Here is a 10,868-nt window from a genome sequence, read left to right on the forward strand (position 1 = left end):
TATCCACATGTTTAAAAGAAAGATTTTAATTTATAAAATTTCTTTTTATTAACCAATCATGAAGGGATTAAAATTATTGGAGAAATTTTTATAAATTTCTAGAAACAAATTAGGAAGTTTTAATTTTTGTTTTGATTAAAACTCTCCTTGTTTTGGGGAGAAGAGTGGCCGGCCATTATAATTTGAAAAGAGAAAATTATTTTAATTAAATAAATTTTCCTTTTCAATGACAAAAGAATTAAGGAAGTTTTTATTAAATTTTCCTTATTTGCCAAGACCAAGGATTATAAAAGAGGGGGTAGAGGAGGCTTCAATGCTAACGACTCTATTCTATTTTTCCTCTCTTTTCTCCTTGGGTGTGGCCGGCCCTTTCTTTCCTCTCCTCTCCTTTGTGTGGCCGAAACCTTCTCATGGTGGAGATAGCTTTGGTGGCCGGATCTAAGAGCATGGTGGTGGTGGCCGAACCTCTTCATCCTAGGAGAAGTTTTGATGGCCGAAACTTGTAAGGAAGAAGAAGGTGCTTGGTGGTTCTCATCTCGGAAGATCGTTGCCCACACAACGTCCGAGGTTAGAAGAGGAATACGGTAGAAGATCAAGAGGTTTTTCTACATGGTATAACTAGTAATTTTTCTTTTCGCATCATACTAGTTATTTATGGAAATAGTACCAAATACAAGAGGCTTACGATTCTAGAATTTCGAATATGTTTTTTGATGTTGTGTTCTTTTGTTTTTTTTGTTTTTTTTCTTTTCCTTGTGATTTGATTGTTCTTTTCGGTTAACCTAAAGTTATTTTAGGAAATTAAATATTAGCTTTCTATAAAAGGTTTTGTCTAGTCGGTGGTGGTTGCTCCCATATCCAAGAAGGTCATGTGCCTCGCCACGTCAGTACTGGGAACCAATTATGGAAATTAATATTTAATGGAATTAATAACTTAAGGTGATTTGGGTCGAACGTGTTAAGTTCCGCAGGAGACCCAAGTCAAAACCTAAAAGAACGAATAGATTAAGTTTTGGATCAAACGTGTTAAGTTCCGCAGGCGATCCAAAATTTAATTTAAAAGAACACATGGTAGCTAGAAAAAGGTTCAGACCTTTGTACAAAATTTTTGTACAGTGGAACCTCTAGGTTTTCCGAGTAGCAACCAACATCTTGAGCCATAAGGAGCGTAAAGAGAAAATGACTTACTAAATCTCTTAAGGCGTGGGCGAAGAAAAGGTTAAGGAGGTGGGTTCATTAGGAAAGAAGTCAAAGAAGATGAAGTGCAAAGTGCTGAGGTGGTTGACTATTTAGGGTTTTTATAAAGACTCGTTTAATCATGGTAGTTTGATCAAAACGGCCAAGGGTCCGATGAACCATTGATCTGAGGGGAAGGTGTGACATTGAGTCATACAAAGTAACGTGTAATGGAAGCCGCTTCATAAAACAAAAAGGAGAGTCACGTGTCATCAACCCATAAACGGGCATTTATGATGGAGGTGACAACTACATTATTCCTTTATCCATGAACCTCTCCGCACGTCCTTAGTAACCTCACCTAAATGAGCTAGTTGCTGACAGACAGTTTTTGAAAAAATTGCTAAGTCCCAAAGACTTAAAGGGAAGAGTGGATTACTGAATGGTCTAGTGAAAAGGTCGAACGGGCAAAAGTAGGAGTTGAGTCTAGTCAGTCGGCTACACCTCCTTCGACTAGACTTGAAGGGGATGATAGTGATATGAGTTGTGATAAGTGGACCCAGAAGGTAACGTGGCAGTCAAAGTCCAAGTGATGGGGTGATCACAGTCAACGTAAGGTGGCAATCATACTATAGAAGGAGTAAAATCCCCTTATCCGGCTTTAATTAAATTGCCCAGTGCTAAGCTTTTTAGATTCCACTAGACCGAGTTATAATATGGTAAGGGAAAGATGATCAGCCCTTAAGCTAAGCAAATTGGGGAGCCTAGTGTCTCAAGAGTGGTCAGATCTTAAGGTGGTCAAGCTTATAGTCGGTCGGTCTTACATATCAGTCGGAATGACTAACTCACTCCACAACATACCAATCATAAGTGGCAGTGCACATGTGCATCCGTCCAGTGTTAGAGTTAGATGAGTATACATACCCTTACCGTATAAAAATTCAATCGGGCAATGGCATGACGTAGTTTCAATATACTAACTGAACTTCTCAGAACATAGCTGCATCTCTCGATAGCCCATTCTAAGTCCAAGCGGGAAAAGGATGATCGAGCCTGCAATATCTATCCTCATATTACCACCTGGATGGGTTTCAGCAAAGCATATGTTGTCAGATGGACTTCTAGGGAGCATGAGGCACTATATTATTTCTTGAGCGGATTCCAACATGACTGAGACATTATATCACTCTTAAACGAATATCTCAAGGTTGCATAAAATATGACAGAGCAACTTAAAGACGGGCCAAAATATACTCAACGAACAACAGCATAAGGAGGCAGTCCGATTAAGGACCGGTCGAGATACATGCATAACACACAACGAAAGCAACTTATGCAAAATGCAACTGAACGTCTCAACAAGGCGACTGGCTTAAGGATTGGCCGAGTTATGCTCAGCAGATAACATCATCCTAACCAGATAGCCGGCTTAAAAACTGGTCGAGACATATTCAACTAACAACATCATTTTAACAGGGCGGTCGGCTTAAGGACCGATCAGATTATATTCAATCAATGGCATCATCCTAACAGGACGGCCGACTTAAGGACCGACCAAATTATATTCAGTTGACAACATCATCTTAACAGGACGACAAACTTAGAGGCCAATCGGATAATGCTCAATAGACAATATCCCTACAACTTTATCATAATAATAACTTTGTGTTAGAAAATATTCTTCTGAAAACTTCTTTAGTAACCATCATGTCTCCCATCAGCAAACCAATGATAATAGCATATTCCTTCCTCAACCTTAACAATAATAGACGACAAAGAGGATACACATATGGGTAAAATAACAATTCCTCGGACGATTATGGTGAACTGCTTAACAAACTTTGACATATTTTTGTCATCTCATGATTGTGGAGGTTATGTCAGAAGGGAGTTCTCTTCGTAACAAAAGTACGTTGACTAACATCTGCAACTCTACTCTCACACATACGTTCTGACTGTTCTTCATCCACGGACGATGACTGACTTGAACGTCGAAAGATCTTCACCAGAAACTCTTAATTTTTGGACGCTGACATTTTATTGACTAATCTCCTTGTGCGCAAGTTTTCTGTGAAGAGATAAAAGTCTTCTGTTGATCAATCAATTATTCATCGTGCCCAGCATCAACTCCACAGATCTAAGATATAAGAAAAATACAATAAAATTTGTAAATTGACATGCATAATACACGTTCATTAAGCTGTAAACATCTGTTTTTAAAACTGACACCAATCATTTTATTTATAAGTCTCAAGAATTAAAGCTCCATTTTGAAGGAACATCAACGTTTAAACATTCTGCTGCAGCAAAAGTGAAGCCAGACTTAACTTACATATTCTGCTACAAAATTCTGACAAATGTTTCTGAACTAGAGCACAAAATTCATATTAATCATACTCGGGTTTTGTCGCAGGTTTGCAAGATTGAGAAGTGGATGAACTGGAAATCTTCTTCGAAGATCGGTTCTTTACCAGAGGAGCAAGTGACTGGACAACATCGGCCATTAAAGGCCGGTAATCAGCCTCTGGTTGCACACACATTGCAGCAATGGCTGCCACCTGAACAGCATCCTTCATGGAGTACTGACCTTCTAATGCTGGATCCATTATCTCTATTACCTTCTCCCTGACGTTGAGATAAGGAAGAGCCTGTGGCAACCAAAATAACAGAATTAACTAATCCCAAAAAATAACTCATATATATATCCTTGATCATGGGGCATACAACTGTCACTACTACAAATAAGAACCATAACTCCTAGTATTGGATCAATTAAATATTTGAACTCAAAGGGGAAAAAACCAATATTGATGGTCCAAGACCATAGATATAGCTAGATAAACTTCAATTTACTTCTTGAATAAACAAATTGGCCAAGAATCTTCTAGATGTACTTAAGAATAAAACACTAGCAAAATCCCATCTATGAATATTTGTTGTTGTTGTCAGAATAAGTAGAAGCTCAATCCTATTGACATAGTAATTGGAAATGGAAGAAAAGTTGCATATTGATATGTATGTTCCATGAGAAAATTAAAATTTTTAATCATTCTACTAATAGTGAAATAATACATTGTTCCATCCTATAATAACCCAGGTAAAATCATCTTGTTGCGCTTGAAATGAATAGAATTCAATAAGCTTTAGCTAATGTAATAAGGATACTAATTGTCATTCTAAAGGTTCTAACTTTTTTTATTTTAAAAAGTTCAGGAACAAATATATGTGGAATAGATAAATTCCAACCACCTAAGTAAAAAATTGTTACAAATAATGAATAAGAAGCAAGATAAAGTAAATCGAATCTGATACCTGACTGTTCCGTTTGATCCAGCTACTAATTTTTATTTCGCTTTTGGTAATCAAAGGGAAATCTCATATATTCATGGAGGAAGAAATTATGAAAACTGTAAATTATATGGGTTAGCGCTTTAGATTCCACCCTCAAACCATATTTGAATTGTATTTCAAATATACCAACAGTACTTGGGCTATTAGATAATTATAGTTGATAATAATATCCATTGCTATTTTAATACCATACAGGAGACCTCAACCTCAAACGACTCTTCTATGGCCACAAACAAATGCAATGATTTATTACTTCCTTTTGTTTTAGGTACAAAACAAAATAAAGATCTTTGTTTTCCGTTGTTGCTACGGGTTGAATTTGGACATTATTTTCATCTTATTCTTTTTCAGCACTCTGAGCAAGCATATTCTTTAAGGTCTCCACATGGAACCAAATCACATATACATGCAAGATTCACAGTGAAATAAAAAATGTGTTCTCTCAGAAACCAAACTAGATTTTGATTCACTGACCTAGACAGAAATAAGAGGATGAATATATGAAACACAAACCCTATCAGTCATATATCACTCTAACTTGATTTATTCGTCAAAAATGGATAAATAATAGAAAACAGATAATAAGAGTGGTGGTAATGCTTTCCACATCCTTAAAAAAAAAGTACTTACCCAGGCTACAAGAATTCCTTCCCCTGATGGCCTATTCATGTCTACTGGAACCCTACCAGTTAGCAGTTCCAATAGAACTACCCCATAGCTGTACACATCTGATTTTGTTGTTAAATGCCCGGACAATGCATATCTGTAAGAGAAGACAGTAGCTATTCATATGAAAATAGTAACTTGTTTTATATGCAGCATTACTAAATCTACTAATTTGTTTTATGTGTTGCATCATTGAATGTATTGAACACCCTTGACATGGCGGAGTTTTTTAAATAATTATTATGACTATAAGGAGAGAAAGCTGGTTTGTACTCTGGAGCAACATATCCTTGTGTGCCAAGTATACGTGTTGAAACATGACCACCTGCTTTATCAGAACCGAACTTTGCCAAACCAAAGTCGGAAACTTTGGCATGGAAGTTGTCATCCAACAAAATGTTGCTGCTTTTAAAATCCCTATGGATGACAGGTGGGCTGACATGCTCATGAAGATATTCTAGACCTTTTGAGGCATCAAGAGCTATTTGCATTCTAGTATCCCACTGCAACTTTGAAATGCCACCGCATGAACCTGGTGGTTAGAATTGGTGGTTAGAATCAGGTTGGTAAATGAAATATGGAATTCTTAAGATCATAGTCACAGAAATTGCAGTTCATGTGCAAGGAAGCACGCCTAGATAAGAGCATGCTGCATTGTAAACAGATTTAAGCAAAAAGCAGCATAATGCCTGTCTCAGCATTTTGGGTCAAGATCAAGTGAAAAAAGGAGCGCTATAACATGATACACTAGTTTGACAGGAAATCAAAGTCATTTTCTGTAAAAACAAAATCAATGTGCTTCCATCTTTGACTTAAATATATTATAAATTTCGTAGGATAAGATATGCCTTTATGTAAAGAACTGGGAATACGTAATTGGTTTAGTATGCAAAGTGAAAAAAGAGTTTGTAACAGTTCGTCGTGGCAAAGAGACAGCACTAACTATGATGTCCTTTTTGAAACAAAACTGTCTATGAGAGGATAACTTTTAAAATTACTAGAATCTCAAGAACAAATTGTAATAAGCATCAACTATAAGTCAATTTCTAGACATATGATTTGGGACCTTTTCAGAGATTAATTTCTTATTTACTCTTCTCTATTGTTTGACAACCAATTTGGTGAAAGATGAACCAACAACTCCAGATGTTTTGCACTTTTAGCCAAAACTTTGATATGTGCACATTTAGCTGAAGCCTATGTCATGAATCAATCCCTAAAAATCAAGCTACAATAAAAATTTCTAGTTTGGAAATCAAAGTAGCAGCAGAAGTAAATTAAACAATCGTATCACATTATGGTCAACTTCAACTTTAAAAGGACACAGATTCTTCACAGTCCTTTTTAATCTTTTGCTAGCACAGAAGGCAGATTGTTTTCTACAATATTAACATTTAGAATTAACATTACATATTATGCAGGTAAGACTTACGAGCTAGTCATTGAGTAGGATCCTAAAATCTTTCTACAATTACTTGGTTGCTGGGACTACAAGAAAACTTTATTCTGTTCACAGTAAGAGTGAGCTTGTGCAATGCTAGAATAATAAATAATTTAGGGCATACGTTAATAGAATTACACATTGCTTCCCTATTATTATAGTAGATTCCTCTAATTAATCAAAAGTCAGTTAAATCTCCCAGAAACACTACTGAAGTAAGCGAAACAAGCATAACCTTTTGTAGGATATAGATGTTCCTGAAGACCACCATTAGCCATAAACTCATAGACGAGAAGCCGGTGCCCGCTGTCAGAGCAGTGCCCGACCAATGTCAAGAGGTGAGGAGAGTGAAGACGGGTCAGAAGCTCCACCTACATTTCAAAGGCCAACATTATTGACAAACATTACGGTAAACTGATGGGATGATATGAACAAAACAGAGACCTCCGTATTGAACTCTTCCTCGCCTTGCTTCCCAGGTCGATCCATGAGCTTAACGGCCACTTTCCGGCCATCAGGAAGCACTCCCCTATACACAGCCCCAAAGCTCCCATGCCCGACAACATTTCCCTTCCCAAAACTCCCGGTGGCCGAATGGAGCTGCTTGTAGCTGAACACCTGCACCCCGCTGTCAATCGCCAAAATCGGCACATCGCCACCGCCATCTCCACTGCCGCTGCCTCTACCGCTGCCGCTACGCAAAGGCGCCGCCTTTTCCTTCTCCTCGTTCCTCCCTTCTTTTAGGACGTCAAGAAATCCAACAACCGAGATAATAAATCAACTCAAAAAGGAAAGAGAATGGAAGAGGAAGCTAACAGAGGTGCTCTGTGCTCACTAAGGGACTTGAGATGCTTGGAGACCTTGTTGCTGATGTAGCAATAGTAGCTGAAGGCAACGAAGAGGGAAGCCAGCGACAGCGTCGCGAGGACTACGATCACCAAAAGGGCCACGCTTTCCTCCCTCTTGTACCCATCCTCCATTTCTCCCATGCTGGTATCTGCAGCCGGACGATCTGGAAGGCGATCGGGGAAGAACTGAACTCCACTAGCCGACCGAGTTGAGGGGAAACGAAGAACAGCTAGGTCTGAGAAGTGGAGCAGCAGCGTGGGGCACGGAACGCGAGGTTAGAGGTGAAAACTTTGTTTTATGCATTGGAAAAATTTTCAAATAAATTACTAGAATATATATATATATATATAGAAACGAAGAACAGCTAGGTCTGAGAAGTGGAGCTACAGCGTGGGGCACGGAACGCGAGGTTAGAGGTGAAAACTTTGTTTTACGCATTGGAAAAATTTTCAAATATTCAAAATTACTAGAATATATATATATATATATATATATATATATATATATATTGAATTATAGAGAAATTAATATATATTGTAGAGTAAAAAATGGATATTTAAATTTAATAAAAAAAATTTATCATAAATTTTAAATTTTAAATAAAAAAATCTGATATAGATATTTTTAGGGGGTGTTTGGTTCTTTCTCAGGAATAGGAATAGGAATCGGAATGGGAATCAATGTATTGTGGAATGAGAATGGATATGAGCATGGATATCACTCTTAAAAGCAATGTTTGGTTAATTACATTTTTTTTATCGGAATAAATCAAAATTTCCTTTTTTACCCTTAAAGTAAAATAAGAGAAAAAATTAGATGTGAGAGAAAAATGAATGTGAGAGAAAAATATGATGAAAGAGAATGATGAAAGAGAAAGTATGATGGGAAAGAATGAAAAGAGAGAAAGTGTAATGAGAGAAAATGAGAAAAAAGAGTGTGATAGGAGAGCATGATGAGAGAGAAAATATGATGTGATAGAAAGTATGATGGGAGAGGATGAAGAGAGAGAAAATCTAATGAGAAAAAATAAAGAGAGAGTGTGTGATGAGAGAGATTGAAGAGAGAGAAAGTATGATGAGAGAGAAAGCGTGATAAGAAAAAAAGAGAACAGTGAGTGTGATGAGAGAGATTGAGGAAAGAGAAAATATGATGAGGGAAAAATATAATGAGAGAGAAAGTGTGTTAAGGAAAAAAGGAGGGAGTGTGACAAGAGAGATTGAGGAGAGAGAAAGTGTGATGAGAGAGAAAATGTGATGAGAGAAAAAGAGAAAAGAGAGTGTGATGGGAGAGATTGAGGAAAGAGAAAGTATGGTGAGAGAGAAAGTATGATGAAAAAAAAGAAGGAAGAGAGTGCGATAGAAGAGCTTGAGGAGAGAGAAAGTATGATGAGAAAAAAAGTGTAATGAGAAAAAAAAGAAAAGAAAGTGTAATAGGAGATATTAAGGAGAGAGAAAGTGTGTGATAAAATGATGAGAGAGAAAATATGATGAGAGAGAACAAGGAGAGAGAAGTGATATGAAAGAAAAAATAAATAAATATATTTTGATATTTGATATTAAGGGAGAAAATTTTAGTTTTAGGTCAAGGGTATTTTTTGAATAAGGGAATATTTTGATTGATGAAAATAGGGTAATGATTCATTGAAGGAGAGGTACATGGGAATGAGTTATTACCCAATTTCAAGAATTCATTCCCTTATTTGTATTCCTATTCCTATAATCCAAACATTAACAATAACAATCAATGATTCTCATTCTCATTCCCCACTCCTATTCCCCTAAACCAAACGCCCCCTTAATATATCTATGAGGAGAGATTGTGAGGTTGTTACTAAAATAATATAGTTGTTGCCGAATGTTGCAATATTAATATCATAACTGACATTGTTAAGTATGTAGACAGAATTATACAAGAAAGCCGATGAAGAAGGTACGCTCATTCTTACACACCACCTCTTAATATTTGATACGATTAATATTTGATCCGTGATGAGGAGGGGCTCGCTAAACAGAGGAGTCAATGGCACGATGGAAGTTAAAGTTAAAACGGTCAACACCTTGATAGTCATCTTCCAATCGAGCAACCCCCTTTCCCGACTGGGAGAAAGAATCGCCGAGCCTACATGAAACATATGTTAGTACAGCTCGATCATGTACTGAGCTTCCGGCGCTCAAACAGACAAAGTATATGTCGAGTGGCAAATATGCTAGGACTCACATCAGTAAAACAGTGACGACCGAGCAGACTACATTCAGACACAGCTTCTCCATTCTGCATAGCAGCGGAGCCTGGACAGTGGGATGTTGGTCGAGCGGTCATTCTGCTCGGCCCGATGACAAGATCGCCCGGACGCTCGATAGTTGGCCGAGCAGTCATTCCGCTCGACCCGAGGATAAGATCGCCCGGACGGTCGATAGCTGGCCGAGCGTCCATTCCGCTCAGCCCGAGGACAAGATCGTCCGGACAACCGATAGCTGGCCTAGCGGCTCTTCCACTTGGCCTGTAACAGATAAAAGGAGGATCAGAGGATATCCTTCTAGGAACCTGTGCCGCCGACAGACGGCATGCTTGGCGGCATGGTCAGACAGAAGATCGTACGACGGAAGCTTCCGCTGTCTTGTCAAAGATATGCTCGGGTCGTTAGGGTATGGTGTCAGGAACACTTTTCTGACACGTCTCTTTAGGGTATGTTTTGTGGAGTGTGCGGGCCTCGAGAAGCGTGCACGCTCTCCCCGGGAGTCCTATATAAAGACCCCCAAGCTTCGACGGAGATATGCATAATCTCTACTGTAGCTACAGTTACTCTTCCATTTTGCTTCCTCGTTTCTTCTACATCGCCGGTGTTTGACTTGAGCGTCAGAGGGTCATCGCCGGGGAACCCCTCCCCAGTTCGCCACTGACGTTGCTATGGTTGCAGGTTTCACTAACGAGAAGTCCACCAACGGCCAATAGGAGCACCACATCCCCAACATCCATCGCCTCGACCCTCGGACAGGATCAAATTTGGAGTCGTATGTGGGAATGCACCTACATCCAAGCTGAGAAAATGGAAGAAGTTGGACGACTTCACACTGTGACGGTCACTCAAGAGGAGCTCAACGCGCTAATACAAGAGCGAGCGACAAAGATCGTCGAGCAACAACAGCAAAAGGCACTAGCCGATCGACTGGCGCAATAAGCAACGTCGGCCTCTGGAGGCCGAGCGTCTCATGACGACCGACCGAAGCAATATTCTATTTGGGGACAAAATAGACTGCCGACTGGCATGCATGGAGAAGCTCCACCCACGCATATTCCATTCCATCTGGCTCTGTTCTAAACACCCTTAGAAATTGCACAAGCAAATCAAGAAAGGGGATCTTCTTCAGACGAAGCACCCGTTAGG

The 10,868-nt window shown here is 38.8% G+C and overlaps 1 protein-coding gene across 2 annotated transcripts; it reads right to left on the bottom strand.

The window, feature by feature from the left end:
• Positions 1-3,389: 3,389 nt before the first annotated feature.
• Positions 3,390-7,786, bottom strand: LOC122041174 (probable serine/threonine-protein kinase PBL7). Of its 2 annotated transcripts, none has more exons than XM_042600773.1 (6): positions 7,470-7,786; positions 7,079-7,368; positions 6,870-7,005; positions 5,467-5,725; positions 5,158-5,290; positions 3,390-3,824 (listed from the first exon to the last, which is right to left on the bottom strand). In XM_042600773.1, exons 1-6 carry the CDS (start codon positions 7,621-7,623, stop codon positions 3,564-3,566), a joined length of 1,233 nt encoding a protein of 410 aa, XP_042456707.1. In that variant the 5' UTR covers positions 7,624-7,786; the 3' UTR covers positions 3,390-3,563. The 2 variants fall into 2 exon arrangements, with proteins under 2 accessions (XP_042456707.1, XP_042456706.1); XM_042600772.1 differs by having other exon boundaries at positions 7,079-7,371; positions 7,470-7,785.
• Between the last annotated feature and the right edge of the window lie 3,082 nt (positions 7,787-10,868).

Source organism: Zingiber officinale, chromosome 2A, assembly GCF_018446385.1.
Source record: "Zingiber officinale cultivar Zhangliang chromosome 2A, Zo_v1.1, whole genome shotgun sequence".
NCBI classification, from domain to species: Eukaryota; Viridiplantae; Streptophyta; class Magnoliopsida; order Zingiberales; family Zingiberaceae; genus Zingiber; species Zingiber officinale.

What these genes read in the sequence shown, in the direction of transcription:
- LOC122041174 (XM_042600772.1), bottom strand. Translation starts at nt 7,623, where the DNA reads ATGGGAGAAATGGAGGATGGGTACAAGAGGGAGGAAAGCGTGGCCCTT. An exon ending in CAAGCATCTCAAGTCCCTTA is followed by an intron (nt 7,372 to 7,469) that starts GTGAGCACAGAG and finishes ACGTCCTAAAAG; the next exon opens with AAGGGAGGAACGAGGAGAAG. An exon ending in AGGAAGAGTTCAATACGGAG is followed by an intron (nt 7,006 to 7,078) that starts GTCTCTGTTTTG and finishes TTTGAAATGTAG; the next exon opens with GTGGAGCTTCTGACCCGTCT.